Below are 15,552 nucleotides of genomic sequence, written 5' to 3'. Positions count from 1 at the left end.
ACTTTTATTTTTTTACAAAACTAACCTAGTATACCCAAAACATCCTTTTGGCCTTTGTTGAAAAAAACATAATTACGAAAATGTCATTACTTTTTGAATGTCACGTAGGCAGAATATAGCGCTGAAAATTTGATAAGTCTACCAGGCTTTGACGGTAGACTTATCAAATTTTGGTCAACGCAAAAATTTTGTCGGTAGAGTTATTAGGTCGATGGTAGATTTATTCGAGAATTGGTAGAGTTTACAAATGTTGGTAGACTTATCTTGGTAAAGTTTTGATGATGAGAGGTAGATTTATTATATTTTGGTAGATTTGTTGTTATGAATGGTAGACTTGTTAAACGTGTTGGTAGATTTGTTAAAGAAAGCGTTGACTTTGTCGCATAGTTGACTTTATCGGTAGATTTATTGATCATGAGGTAGATTTAATTTCTGAGTTGGTAGACTTATGTCCTTTGGCAGTAGACTTATGTGAAAAAAGTTGTCAATATGTGACGGTAGATATATCTGTTTTATGGTAAAGTTATATCTAGTTGGTAGATTTTTTGCTTTTGTGGTAGATATGTTTGTTTTGTGGTAGATTTAAATTCAAGTAAAATTTCTTCCGGTGAGTGGTAGATTATTTGTTATATGCAGTAGACTTACAAAATGTTGGTAGATTTATTTGTTTTGTGGTAGATATGTTTGTTGTGTGGTAGATTTAAATTGAAATAAAATTTCTTCTGGTAAGTGGTAGATTATTTGTTACATGAAGCAGACTTACAGAATGTTGGTAGATTTGTTTGTCAGTTTGGTAGAGTTTATGTAATCTGGTAGAGTTATTGTACGTATGGTAGACTTCTTATAATAATCATGTGGTAGATTAATTTAGTTTGATATTTACAAAGATAACCTCGATCTGGTAGACATATGAGGTGCTTATGGTAGACTTGTTTCTATGGTAGAGTTATTTTCCATGCTTGAGGTAGACTTAGTTGTTAATGTTTGGCAGACATTTGACTTTTTGGATTGAAATTACTTTTTTTTCCTAAATGTATTCTACTATCTACGAAAAAACCAGCGGTTTGGTAGACTTGTTTGGAATGTTGTATGTTAAACAGGTTTCGTACATATGGTAGACTTGTTCCATGGTTATATTTGACTTGGTTTTGTTACCATTGACGTTTTCTTTGCATGAGTTTGCTAAGATTATGTCGGTTAACTGTGATTCGATCACAGATGAGTATTGGTCTTTACGATATAGATGTCATAATCAATGGTCAAAAATTTCTAACATGAATATTTTTTCTATGATATATCTTTTCTCTAAGATAACTTTGTTTTTCATGTTAACTTTGAACATATATGTCATATTTACCATCTCTTAACTTATGATCTTTTGATTTTATTTTTGAATATTTGTTACATTTAACTCTATTTACATAAACTTTTACAACATCACAATGTCAAATGATTTTAGTCATGTGTTTTGATTAAAATTTTATTCAGTTATGGTATACATCATAGTGAAAGTAAAGAAATAAATCAAATTAAATAATAACATTACTAGCAAATGTGATAAAAATGTGAAATGTATGGGTCAATGTTTTACGACAAATATAATTTGAAAACAAAAATATTATCATTCAAAATCTAACTATCATTTTTTCAAATTCAAATATAGATATACCATTAATTTAATAATAAATCTACCATCATTTCAAAACAAATCTACCAAATGTAAATCTACAATTCATAGTAAAACATGTCGGATCGATGCTGGATATCCCATCAAAGATTTGTTCACCATGGCAAAGCCCATAATCTGTCAGAAAAAAATAAACAAATATTGTTATTCACATATAAAATTCAAATATATACGACTGATAAATTTACCATAAATAACTAATAAATCTACCAAACACATATCATTTTTCAAATAAGTTACCATTAAATGACTAATAAATCTACCAAACCACATCGTTTTACAAATAAGTCTATCATTAGATGACTAATAAATCTACCAAACGATATCGTTTTTTAAAATAATTTTACCATCAAATAACTAATAAATCTACCAAACCACATTTCGTTTTCTAAATATATCTACCATCAAATAACTAATAATCTACCAAACTACATACCGTGTTTCAAATAAATCTACCATCACATATTATGAACTTTACAACCAAAAAAATACAAAATCGATTTCCAAATATATCTACCAAACGTACCTGAAAAAAATTAAGGTTACGGTTTTTACAGAAAAATTTATGCCGCCGACAACCTCCACAACACCACCATTCCATCGAAACAACGTTTATCCACTGCGGTTGTGCGCGACGCGGCGAGAATGCTGCTTAAGAGTCACCGCCAACCGCCACATCTCCATAGTTTATCGTTGATATTAGATCCAAAAATCCAGATCAAGAAAAAAATCAAAGAATTTGAAAAAAAACGAAAAAAAACTCACATAATAGCAGAATGAATTGTAGAAGCCATGGGAAGATCTAGATCTCCGAGTTTGGAAACGTTGGAGGCTTCTTGATACAAAAAATCGGTAGAGCAAGTTGTGTTTTTCTCGATCTGAAACATCGATGCTTTGAAGTTCATAAAGAATATCTATTCATACAACAAAATTTAACAAAACAAAAGAAAAGATAAAGAGGAGAGCAAGAGAGGAATGAAATGGTTAAGAAGAAGAGCAATTCCATGGGAGAAAGAAAGCGGAGCTGGAGAAAGAGAGAGAAGAAAATGAATTAGGGTTTTTATTTTTTTTTGTTTTGGTTTTGCAATTTTTTTTTTTTTGCTTTTTTCGTTCAAAAAAATAGTTTTTAAAAAAAAATTTCGAAATTAAAGTTTTTTCGAAAAAAAAAATTAAAAAAAGAAAATCATAATGGCATTTTCGTAATAACATTCAATATCTGGATAAAATGGACTTAGACTAACTTTATAAGGTTAATCAAGTAAGCCCTTCAATATGTTAGGTTAGGTTTGTCATTTCTTCAACCTTAAAGGCTAGTTTGAGGAATTTTCACTATATATATTTCTTTTTTTACATAAAAAGATCATCTCCGTTGGTAAAGATGAGGTTTGAATGAAACTTGGCTGTATATATTTTCTTTTACCTTCCTTGTCACTGCACGTTCAGTAATTTCTGGTTTTAGGGTCTGTGCTCAGCTCCTATTTGGGGAGAAGTGCGTTAATGACTTACAAAGCTGAACTTTAGAAGCTATTCCAAATTTAGGTGAGTTTCACGTTTCTATCTCCTCTTTTCTGTAATTTATGTATCTACCAATGTGCAAACTGTTGTGATGCATTCAGAAGAAGCCAAACAATGAAAGAAAGGAACCAACACAGAGAGCCAGAACTGGTTTGCATGAAGGAGGAACTAGAAAAATTGGTCCACTCAACCTGTTACCAATTTTGCTGCTTTTGGTGAGCCCCTCGGATCTCAAATATTACTGGAGTGATTGCAGTATCGTGGAAGTTATATATGCACGTGATTTAGGATACATAATCACGTGCATATATAACTTCAGTCCCAAATTTGGTCCTCTTTGTAATAGATGATCTTTGAGATTAATTACTTGAAATTTGGAGTTGTCTTCAGTCCCAAATTTGGTGTCTATCAAGCAACCAAATTTGGTCATGGGACAGTGGAATATGAACTCGAAGGGCGAGAGATTTTCAGCCTTTGGAGAGCGTTGGGGATTGTGTGGGTTGTCATGAGATTCCGCAAGAGTCCTCAAACAGGGATATTGTTGGTCAGCTACAAATGCAGAAGACACATAGAGCGTTGGATGAAGAAGTGATGCAGGATGCAATCAGCCTCTCTGACCTCGAATTTGTTCTGCAAGAAGGACAGGATTTTACATCTGATTTGGAGAAGAAAGCGAATCAGGAGCTTTCCGATTAGATATTCACTAAAGAGCTTAAAACCTTAACACAAAGTACAAACATCTTCATTGCTCTGTCTCGCGCCTATGTATAATGAGATGTTCCTTCTCTGGTTTTTAGTTGCGTTTCTCGCGGATAAGTAGTTACACGTTTGACCTTCTCTGTTTTTCTTCAGTAGCCGTCTTCACATGTAAACTAAAATGGCTTTGCCGTTTTTTTTCAAGATTTCCAATAAATTCCTTTATCTTCTGCTAATGAACATAACACTGATCGATTATCTGGAACGACAAGCAACAACCCGACCATATAATCTCAACGGATATAACCAGGGAAATGATACTTAAACCAAACCGTATACACAAGAGGAATATAGTCAACAAAGCCTAGTAATTCGTTATTATTTCAGAAAACTGACAATCTTTACAACACTGTAAAAGAGAGATAGGGTCAGCATGGCTGGAGAAAAAGCTTTTAAAACCGCTCAGGATAGATGGATCACACCTATAACAATGGAAGCAAAGCCAAAATAAATAAAAGAACAACTGGAAGTAGTAATTCAGACGCTAAACCTCCTCGTCTGATTCAGCATCCTCCTCGTCTGATTCAGGCCAAACATACTCGACGTCAAGAGGATGCCTGTGCAGGAAATTCAAGAGCTGTTCAAGGTTTCTCATCGGCCTAAACGGACTCTGCCCTGCCTCTGCTTCCATCTCATCCAATTCTTGTGGATCACTGTAACTCACTACCTTCAACCCAAATTTTCCTGAGTCATCAGGATTTACCACCTCAAACGATTTTGCTAGTGATCTTCCCATCACTCTGACATGCGCCACGCTGCAAAAACAATCAACCAAAAACTACTTTAAAAGTGCCGAAGTTTGCAAAGTTTTTAAGGAATCTAGACCAATAGGGAGAGAAGATGTACCATATGTAGTATAAGCCATCCACTTCTTGTGTCTGAACTCGACCTAGAAACTCGATAAGCATATACCCACCAATGCACATAACGGGTTCTGGAAGCTTAAAGTTCTGCAACCGGTTTTCCTACTCATGAAAACCATTACTAATTATCAACAGTTCAGGAACAAAGATATATATCATGATCTAGACGACAATGATTTATAACACACCTGAGCAACCGGAAACTCTTGTGAAGTGTAAGTCCATACATAGTCGTTTTCAACCGGAATCTTTCCTGGCTCACCTTTCTTATCCTGTGAACTTTTACTCTGGTGACCCAACCGGAAACGAACATAATGTGAAGAGTATATCGGAACTCCGGGCTGAAAATAAGCTGGAGAGAAAATGGGGAACAGTTGAGCAAACAAAAAATCTATAAGAAACACAAATCACCCTTAAACTTGTAAAGAAGTGTTGAACTCAGTAATGACACACATTGGTACCACCTTGGAAAGGCTGAATGCTGAAATCAGTAATGACACACAAATCACCCTTCAACTTGTAAAGAAGTGTTTCGGGCACAGAAGTCTTGTGCTGTCCTGTACTAGACCAATACGAAGGGGTTCCACCAATTCGATCTCTTTCTTCGAGTGTGTTTAAGATGCTCTCTGCAGGGAAATTATCAGTACTAGACGCTATAATGGCATCGGCAATACAGCTTTGGATAGGAGACGATGTGCATCCTCTAGCCAGTAAGGCATAAACCCTGTGCTCTCTTTCTAGTACCCTTGTATCCATGAGACTGCTTGACCCGGCTTCAGATGACTCTTCATTCCTATCATTACTTATTTCTATTACACGATCCACACTGTTTAACCGATGGAACAACTTCAAGCACAGGTTCTTGGAGAAGCTGTATTTAATCACTGCAAGTGCAAACCCATTCTCAGAACATTAACCACCATTACTCAAGATTCAATTGGAAAGAGAATAAAAGGGGAATCTGAGCTCTTACCAAACTGTCGCCAGGAACGTGAGACAGCACTAGCACGGACAAGATCTGATGGGTCATCTAGACACGAAAAAATTGCTAGCGACATGTCGGTATCAAGACTGTTTACGAAATCCATCCCGTTCGATCAAACTGAAATCAACCTACAAAATATTGAAAAATCCAAAAATCAAGTATGAAAATTACTTGAGCATTGACAGAAAAAGAACAGTGCTTTGGTAAAATTCTGATAATCGAAGCAGATAGGATTCATAGATTGGACAGGGAAACTCAAATTCATAAATCAACGGGAAGAGAACGAAACTAGAAATTAAAAAGAAGGACGAAGGGTTAAAATTTCCACCGCGGAATACACGCAATCGGATGAATTCGACGATGAGCCGCAGAAACAACAGACGGAATGTAGAATTCGATCAGAAAAAAGCATATAAAGGAAGAAACTTTTACCTAAATTGCTATCGAAAATCAGATAAAGAGCGATAGGGACCCTAGAAAATGAATTGGGAGAGAGAGGAGAACTTCGATGCGATGATTTATATTCAGGTCAAGTAAAGAAAGACCGACATCGTTAAGAGTTAGGGCCAAGGTACAGTTCTTTTTTTACCGCTATAATATTTTTTTTTCTTTAAAATAAACTATTTAGTCACTTTTTAATTATTAATCTCAAAATTAATTCATGGCATAAACAAATAGGACTTACAAAAAGGAAATACATATATATTTGATACGTAATTATTCCAAGGAAATCGAAAGTTATGATGAAGAATCGGTTGCATATTTAACAAACAAAACAAAAACAAATATTTACCTCTTTTCGTAAAAAAAAAAGATTTGACTTTGGCGTCGTCATTGTATCCAGAAGCTACTATTATACATATGCAACATGAAAGGAAAGAAAAGAAAAGAAAAGAATCTTAAAAAAAAAAAAAACATGAAAGAAAAGAATACTCTCATATCGGGGTAAAAATATCAACCATACTCTACATCTCGAGCACAATGGAACTTATCCTCCGCAATCTCATAGTTAACCACTTGCCTCTTATTATCTCAACACTCTTAACTTTTTATTCAGCTTTCCTCCCTAATATCGTAATAACTTTTTTTTTTTACTGAAATTACCATTTTATTAGTAGCAAACAATTGCACATACAAAAAGTCAGCAACAGAGAAACAAAAAGCATTAGTACTACAATTGTGGATGAAACAAAAATTATTGTTCACAGTAAAGTGTAATACTGATCAAGAAAAAAATATGTATGCTGGAAGTTGTAATACTGTAAAGTATAAACCTAAAGTGATAATGTAATTGTAATACTGATCAGATAAAAATAACTGTAAGTAATAAGCTTGGGAGAATAATAAGATTGAGCACAAGTTAAAGGGATTGTTAGGAAAATTTAAGCAAGTATTCTTAAACAAGTAATTACTGATTACACGTCACTTTTGTGTCGACTCATCAGCGTCGGTTCGAATCAGTTGAACCAATCTTGCTTTACAAAGCTAAATATTAGAACGCCGCTTCGCTTCCATAATTCCCGGCGAGTTTGTTTGTTCTTCACCGATTCGACAGCCTTCGATTATTCCGGCGGAAATGGTGAGGCCAGCGAGAGACGCCATTCAGTCTTACATGAGCATCACCGGCGCTTCCGAGTCACTCGCCATTCAGAGACTTGAGGTTCGTCGTTTTCCTTTTTCTCTGAGAGGATAGTCTCGTGGGATGCCATTACCCAAGATTGATTTTGTTTTAGTAATCTAGAGAAGATATGGTTACTTCCGTGATCAAATGGGTAAAAATGCTTCTTATAGATGTGATATGTAAATGGAATTTGGAGAATTAGGGTTTTAGGCTTTTCTGCTAATTCATATGGAGCATTGAACAACTCGTTTTTTTAATAGATCCACATTAATCTTTGCGTTCTTGCACTACAAGAAGTTAATTCCTGTAAAATTTGACCAGGAACATGGCGATAATCTTACTGAAGCGATCAATTCTCACTTCAGGGATGTGGAAAGGAGCATGTATGTTTCTCAACTTTTCAATAGTTTTTTAGTTTCTCTCTTCTTTGATCTAGTTGGATTAAGCCCTCTTTGTTTTGTTGGCTTTTTTTTGTGTGGATTATCCTTCCAGTCTTGATCCTGATTCAAGCTTAGACAGTCGTCCAGAATACAATGTTGTGGAAGATAACAATCAGGTTCGTGGTAGCGAGTCTAGGCCAGTCCCAGGCGGACTTCCATCTTTCCTCTCGGCTGCTCGGGCTTTTAGACCGTCGTTGCTTTTAGATCCCAATTACAGGAGAAATATCCTTAGGCAGATCAGTGGCTCTGCTTCTTCTGGACATCTCTCTCCATCACCTCACACAGGAGAAGTCACAGGGTTTCCTGCGCACTCTACCTGGGGTAATGATCAGATTCGTCCTCCTGGACATGGAGAGATTGGAGACAGTTATTCCAGACATAGGGATGCTGAATCACCTGTCTATAGCGACGATGCAGAAGAAGAAATGATCAGAGCTGCCATTGAGGCTTCGAAGAAGGATCTTCAAGAGGGTCGTCACAGCACAAGATATAGTCTGGACAATGTATAGTTTTCACCCTGTCTAGCTCCCAGTTTGCATGAGCCTCACATATTTTGCTAATCTTTTTTTGTAAAGATGCAGGATCCATCCAGCGTTTTATCTCCAAGAGAGGCTACTAACAGGGAAGACGAGGACATTGCCCGTGCAATTTCGATGTCCTTAGAGGTATAGATAGATTTTCCAGCTGCTATGTACCTGCCGATGTTGGTGATGTCTCACCTTACCATAAATGGCTTTCAGATGGAAGAGCAAGAGAGTGCGCTGCGAGAGCAACTAGCTGAACTTATGCCTCGCTCCATGGAGCATCACGACCCATGCCAATCTAATACAAATGAAAGTAACAGATATAAGGTGTGAAACTGAATTTCTTTTCTCCTCTAATAAGACTCAATCTTTCAGCCTTATGGTTCATAAAAGCTATTGAATGATATATAAGCGTGCCCGTTGGTATAGTTTGGGAAGCTTCCCTTAATAGTTGTCACCAATTTATTTGGCTGACAGTCATGTTACATATAGTTATTTACACTTTTATTAAGATTCTCCATGTAATGTGTTGCAACTCTTTAAGCTATCTTGCTAACTAAAACCTTTGTAAAGCCCGGGAGCTCTTCAGTGCAAGACAAGCGTGAAGACATGAAACAAAAGCAGCCAATTGATACTAGCTCTCAGCAGGGGCATGATCTCCAGCATGTTGAATCTTCTTATCCTGAAGAGGTACTTACTCAAAACAAGCTTGAGTTTTCTTACCAGTGAAAGTAGCAAATCAAGAAAAATTTAGCATCTTTCTAGCGTCTAGCTTCTAGTTGATTCATTTCTTCTTCTGTACCCTGTTTTCACCTCCTGATGCTCAACTTCTACTAGTGGGGTGGCATTCCATCAAAAGAGCTACAGGAGGCAATAATGCTGGAAAAGGCACTCTTTAGTGGAGTAGCTAAAGAAAGTAATAATCAGCCTGGAATTCACATGGAGTCACAATCTCCCGATAACAGGGTCACTGGAGAGGTAATCTGCTTATCTTCTGAGGCATTCATTAGTTGGAAGGTGAAAGTTGACATGAACGTAATCCCGAGTGTGAATATCTCTGCTATAAATCCATAGGTAGAACTTCAGCTTACAAAAATAGGGCTTGTAATCAGAGTGAACCCGTAGATTTTCAGCCATAATATGATCATAGTGAATCTTAAAGCAAAATGGTTCTGAAGTGTGGTTTAACATTGATTTCATGACTACAAATCCATCTTGTAGGCATCCTTTGTGTTCAACCATGTTATAATGCCTATCCAGTGAAAGCTGATATTCCTTTGGTTTTTCACTAACTGTTTTGGGTACCTCACTTGTAACAGGAACCTGAGAGTTCTTCCATTACGAACAAGGCAGCGCTTCCCATCGAGCCATCAGTCGAAAATGAAGATGCCATCACTCTACTTGTTAGAATGCCAGATAGCAGCCGTCATGGCCGTCGCTTTCTCAAATCAGACAAACTTAAGGTGAAGTTTGCGAATCTCAAGTGATTAGTGTAACTAACATTTTACAGTGTTAAGTTTTTTTAACAGTTGTTTTTTGTATCGCAGTACCTTTTTGACTTCATAGATGCTCTTGGATTAGTCAAATCAGGCACATATAGAGTGGTAAGCCTAGTGATGAGCGATATTCTCCTGTAGTATTTCACAACGGGTTTTGCCACCCCCAGATGTGAGTTTGTATTTTCTGCTGCTACAAGCCTTATGAGCTGTGTGAATGTTGTTGGTAAACAGGTTAGACCATATCCTCGACGTGCTTTCAGCATTCAAGACGGTGCCTTAACTTTTGAGGAACTCAGTCTCACCAACAAACAAGAAGCGTTGTTTCTAGAACTAGTGATGTAGCAATGTAACCAGTTGAGTTCAGTGTACTGCAAGTCTGTAAGCGCTTTCTTAGCTAATAGACCCGATGCATAGTCACATGCTTTGTTGTAAAATCTGTCGTTTATTTGCTCACACTGAATCTCCGGTTTGAAACAATTAATCGGATGGTGTTTCTTCAAAGTCTTTCAGTGTGTACAAAATATGTTAAAGAACAAAGAATGGAGCTACGAGGTCTATGATTTAATTCCAGCTTGATCCACTATCTGACGACTGGTCGGGCGCAGGTGCGGTCCAGTACTCCTTCACAAGAAACAAAATCTTCTCCCTTTCAAGAGGTCCGTTCTCATGATCTACTATTCTCCCTTCCCATTGCATCGCGTCTGTTATCTTCTTCACTTTGGTTAACACATCAATGTCGTCTCTGATGATCACGCTTCCCTTTGGTCTTAGAATCCTGTCCATTTCTAACAAGATATCTTCCATGTCACATTTGTCTTTGTACATACTGAACACCGAATCGGCATGGACGAAATCGTACGTCCTTGGGTAAGTTGACATCGCTTCACACCTGTTTTAAGAGTTAAAAGAAGTCGAAACAATCAATGAAAGCTTCCCAATAAAATAGAGGCGTATTCAGTTATTAGGAACCCGTACCAGTTTTGATACGTTCCGATTAACCCTCGCTCATAGATCACTCCAAGGGTGTTGACTGTAGCCTCCACGGGGACAACGTTCATGACCCAGACAGGATCATCGACTAAGGCTGAAGCGAAACCTCCAAGATGAGCGTTCATGTCAAGTAAGTTTCTGTATCTTCCGGTCTCCGCTAGCTGCTGGTCGAAGCTCTTGTAGTAAGACACTCTTCTCTGCCATGTCTCTGTGTTGCTGACAAAATCATCCTCAGTGATCCCTTGCAAGCTCCCACTTCTGATCCTCGGTGGAACAGCATTCAATCTCTCAGGCCATCTCGCCAACTTCCCACCCGCTACTTCTTTGATCTCAGATCCTGTAACTTCCGGTAATGGCGTCAAACACTCCTCGAGCTTAGTGTACCTAAAACCCCAAAACACAACGACAAATCATGACCAAATGAGATACACAAATCTTCCTTTCTTAGTAACCATCACTGGTCTACATTTGGAGATAATTACCAGGCCTGGTCGGGTTGTGTCCGGTGGCAGAACGGAGGGCGTCTTAGAGCAATCCGATTGCGCTTACAGTGAATATGGTTGGTGGGTTTCTGCCACACGGCAAGGTCTTCTCTCTGCACCAGTTTCTTCCAACACAAGCTCCTAGCGACCCTCTCGATCTGAGTCTGCTCTGAGTTTAGATCGTCTCTGGTTCTCTCCCAACCCTTCCAATGCTTCTGCCAGTTAACCGGCGGTCCCGACAGAATCCAATACCCGCCCGGTCTCAGTACCCTATCCACCTCTATCAGATAAGTCCCGTCTGCTCACAATAAACGGTGAAAACAAACATATATAAAAAGGGACTTCAAAAGGAGAGTGCCAGAGAATGCGACCAAGAGTTGTCAGTGTAAAATTACTGTATTGGCCCCACGGGATGAGACATCGAGAGCAATGAGCCATGTCGAAGGCTCTGGCCGGAAATGGGAGCCTAATGGAAGCTAAGACTCCGAGGATCGCAGGCACTCCTCTCTCAAGTGCGAACTGAACCTGAGCTTCGTGTGTGTCTCTTGGCGCAAATGACATCGTTACTATGTTCCTCGACATTAGATACGCCCCAAAACTCGCAACCTGTTATCATCATTAATTTAGACGGTCGATAGATTGACAGAATTCATGATCTTAAACGTTATAATTAAATGAGCCATTTACATCTATACGACAAAAGAGTTTTAAAAGTCGTGTGACCACTTTACTTCCATATGAAGTTTGAAACTATTGATGAAAAGAAGAAAACCCACATTTACTATCTAATGACTCTAGCCAGCATTTACTTGGCTGTATTACAATTTCAATAAAAAGGTTACAAAGTATTAATGTAAAAATAATAATGAAATGCAATGTAGAAAATTGTTTCTACCCATTAACATTTATAGGAAAAACAAAACAAGGAAAAGTTAGTAAATTTGTTTCTAGTTTTGATCCTATTAATTTTTATCTACTTGTGACTCCAGTGCTATTAATTTCCATATCAAGACAATCCTATCTGTCCTTCTCTCACTCTGCTGTGTCAGAAAAACAAATTCTGTCATAAATCGCAGCTGATTTTTTACGACCGAAATTCTGATTTTTTTAATTGAAATTTAAAACCAACAAATCTAAAAAAACTAATTTACTAAATCTAATCAGGTACCGCATGCGAGTTTGAAATAATTGTCTCTGATCTGACCTTAATCAATATTGAATAAGTGCGTATATATGTGTAGTACAATACACGTCTTTACATTAATCTATGAACAAAGGGAACAGCAATAGATAGTGTTCCAATGTAATTGCACAATCATCGATTAGTTTGACATATATCACTAGTTTACACGCTATTATACAGCTTGTTATCACTAATGAAACTAAAACCACTAGTTTAAAACCATTTATCAAATCAAATCATCATATAAAATCTCAAAACTATACACAAAAGGTATAAGATTTTCTTTTTCCAAAAATGTGAAGTATAAAGATGATTGATGAATTAAGAAAAAAATACAGAAAATAGCAAACGTAATTTATGACATCACAGGCATGGGATGAACATGAGGAGCCAAAGAAAAAAAAACACGGAGACATCGATCACATGAATGGTACAAAACGAATAAAAATGAAAACTTACCCCACAACCAGTATCAATGGCTGTCCGAATCGATCCATCCCTGAGATTTATCAACCGTCCGATCTCGTCGATGTAAGCATCAGCTCCACGTGGAAACATCGTACCACCACCTGGAAATAAAAACCTATCCTTCTCGTACCTTACCCAGTTCTGATTCTTCTTCTCCACCGTTAGTTCCGTGTGCGGTACGTTAGCGAACCACGCCTTGTCACGGCTTTCCGGCCACCTGAACGGTACTTTATAACCGTACGGAGCTGGAATCCGGCACCGGAGTATCTCTTCCTTTTTCGGACAGTGTCTCTCTCTGTAAATCAATCTCTCTCTTGGGAAACTCAAAGACCGCTTCACGAACTCGCACGGTGTATACTCCGAGAATTCGACGCCGCACGACGGGATTTTAACCACACGCGCCGTCATATCCGACGGAGGAGGGTCGGGTGATGTGTGACGGGAAGCGAATGTGAGGATCGGTGAGGTTTGGTGAGGGAACGTGCAAGGCACGGAAGTGAGGGATTCGCGTGAGATTCCTCCGCCGGAGTGTTGCCATATTCCGAAAAAGTAAGAGGCGGCGCAGAGAAACGCGACTAGAATCACGCGGTAGAGATTCGTTTGTTTTGCTCGCACTGATAACTTTGATAGCTTCGACGGCCACCGATCGTTCGCCATGACTGACTGGCCGAAGAAAGAAAATTAAAAAAAAAAAAAAATCCTTTTGATTTTCTTTTTTCTTTTTCTTGTTAGCATGTATGTAAATCTGAGATGAATGCTTTTGTTTATATAGTGGGATATGGCATGTGAGGCGACGTTACGAGTGAGCTTTTCCATATATCGCCCCACCTACGTTGATAGTATTAGATTTTTATTTTTATGGAACAAAATGCTAATTTTCGATTCATCTATTAAATTTCATGGGATGACAAAAAAACTTTAATTTAAAGAAATCAAAAGTTAAAATTTTAAAGAAATAAATTAATTTTTCCTAGATTTTAAGGTTTGGAATTTAGCCCTTAGAGTTCAATGGATTTACTTTAATTTTATAATTCATAATTTGAATTTTAAGTTTAAACTATTTTCTTGATTATATAATTCGTATCTTTCCTTTAGATTTAGTGTTTCTTGTCAGTCGTCGAATTCAAACCAAAATTTAGAATAATATTTGGGTATATAGAAATTTGGATTTCTTGCCATTTCAAGTTGTTCAAATATGGCCAACCATTATTGAAATCACAATGAAAGAACTTGAATTTTTAATCGCCAACTAACAGAATGGATCCAGGACGAGACTTGTGTTGCATCAGATGGTGAAAATAAATTAGTTTACAATAATCTCTTCTACTAATTATCATTTCCTTTGATCTCTTCTCCTTCGTAGCTATGGTCATTTACAATCAAGTTTGGTTTTCCTTTTAGGGCATCTCCAAAAACAACTTTAAATTTTTTTTTTTTTTAACGTCTTTATATTAAGATGAGCAAACATAATCATAATGTAGTACACTTGATATGATAGTAGGAACTAAAGCATAAAAATGAAACATGTTGATGTTAAAAGTTTGTTGCTTTGAGAGAAGATCAGCTGGTTGGTTTGCAGATCGTGGTACCCATTGAAACTTGACTTCTTCAAATTTCTTGCACCATTCCTTTATTTCCCATAACTAATTATAGGCTCCAAAATTGATCGTTTTCCCCGTAAGAAGGTTTACCAGCGATTGTGAATCACCTTCAAAAATTACTCGTCGATAACCTTTACACCAACTGTTTTGTAGAGCAAATAGTAAAGCTTGAAATTCACTTTCAAGAGCATTGTTTGCAGCCCAATGCTTTGCATGACCTGCACCTAGAAAAAAACCTTGTTCATCTCTGAATAACCAACCTGCATTATTTGTTCTTCTGCTTGAGACATAGGATCCATCATAGTTGCATTTAATCCATCCTTACGGGGGATGTTTCCATATCGATTGTTGACTCAATGGCGCCATATTTATTTGTTGCAGTTGATTTTGTCTTTTTGAGACTGAATCAAAAGTATCCTGCCATTCCTTTGCATCATCTTTTGCCCCTTGTATTAGTTGCTTCCATGGAATTGTTTTCCTCTGGTAGGTGAGTACATTACGGCTCTTCCATAATCTCCAAAGAATCCAAAAGCCGAATTGGTGGATGTGTAAAGGCATTGAACTTGGCCTCGTTAGTAGTATCTCCATTCTGTCTTCAAGAGATAATGCCGGATTTAGTATGGACAGAGTTGGGTATCCTGATGCTCTCCACGTCATTTGAGCATATTGGCATTCAAACAACATATGTTCTATGGTTTCTTCTCCATTTTGGCATCTCTGACATTGATAATTTCTTGTGATGTGTCTCCTTCGAAGACATTCTCCAATGGCCACAGCTTTTGAGAGGATATTCCAAGGAGCTGTCTGAAGTTTCCATATTTTAGTCTTAAGTGTGATGTCACCAGGAGGAGCGAGTGGTCTTGTAGTAGTGGATGAATGTGTTGCAACCCAATAAGCTGATTTTACTGTGTATAGACCAGTTTTGTTGTAATGCCATC

At 37.4% G+C, this 15,552-nt stretch overlaps 3 protein-coding genes across 5 annotated transcripts; 1 reads left to right on the top strand and 2 right to left on the bottom strand.

Annotated features, from left to right (window-relative positions):
- Positions 1–4,215: 4,215 nt before the first annotated feature.
- On the bottom strand, positions 4,216–6,326 carry LOC18014938 (F-box protein At4g00755). 2 transcript variants are annotated; one of them, XM_006396209.2, is made up of 6 exons: positions 6,239–6,326; positions 5,795–5,934; positions 5,286–5,705; positions 5,010–5,173; positions 4,805–4,923; positions 4,216–4,713 (listed from the first exon to the last, which is right to left on the bottom strand). In XM_006396209.2, the coding sequence occupies exons 2-6, from the start codon at positions 5,907–5,909 to the stop codon at positions 4,443–4,445; spliced, it is 1,089 nt and encodes a 362-aa protein (XP_006396272.1). In that variant the 5' UTR covers positions 5,910–5,934; positions 6,239–6,326; the 3' UTR covers positions 4,216–4,442. The 2 variants fall into 2 exon arrangements, with proteins under 2 accessions (XP_006396272.1, XP_024010527.1); XM_024154759.1 differs by lacking the exon at positions 6,239–6,326 and adding an exon at positions 6,135–6,218.
- Positions 6,327–7,266: 940 nt separating this feature from the next.
- LOC18014937 (plant UBX domain-containing protein 9) lies at positions 7,267–10,391 on the top strand. Of its 2 annotated transcripts, none has more exons than XM_024154127.1 (10): positions 7,267–7,466; positions 7,749–7,810; positions 7,920–8,370; positions 8,449–8,532; positions 8,608–8,718; positions 8,965–9,081; positions 9,229–9,369; positions 9,711–9,854; positions 9,939–9,995; positions 10,122–10,391. In XM_024154127.1, the coding sequence occupies exons 1-10, from the start codon at positions 7,383–7,385 to the stop codon at positions 10,230–10,232; spliced, it is 1,362 nt and encodes a 453-aa protein (XP_024009895.1). In that variant the 5' UTR covers positions 7,267–7,382; the 3' UTR covers positions 10,233–10,391. The 2 variants fall into 2 exon arrangements, with proteins under 2 accessions (XP_024009895.1, XP_006396271.1); XM_006396208.2 differs by having other exon boundaries at positions 8,443–8,532.
- Positions 10,331–13,688, bottom strand: LOC18014959 (probable methyltransferase PMT15). The gene is made up of 5 exons (XM_006396207.2): positions 13,005–13,688; positions 11,758–11,968; positions 11,363–11,660; positions 10,866–11,264; positions 10,331–10,779 (listed from the first exon to the last, which is right to left on the bottom strand). Exons 1-5 carry the CDS (start codon positions 13,668–13,670, stop codon positions 10,452–10,454), a joined length of 1,902 nt encoding a protein of 633 aa, XP_006396270.1. The 5' UTR covers positions 13,671–13,688; the 3' UTR covers positions 10,331–10,451.
- Positions 13,689–15,552: the final 1,864 nt, after the last annotated feature.

This window comes from Eutrema salsugineum, unplaced genomic scaffold, assembly GCF_000478725.1.
Source record: "Eutrema salsugineum unplaced genomic scaffold, Eutsalg1_0 scaffold_3, whole genome shotgun sequence".
Taxonomy (NCBI): Eukaryota; Viridiplantae; Streptophyta; class Magnoliopsida; order Brassicales; family Brassicaceae; genus Eutrema; species Eutrema salsugineum.
This window is presented reverse-complemented; position numbering and strand designations above follow the sequence as displayed.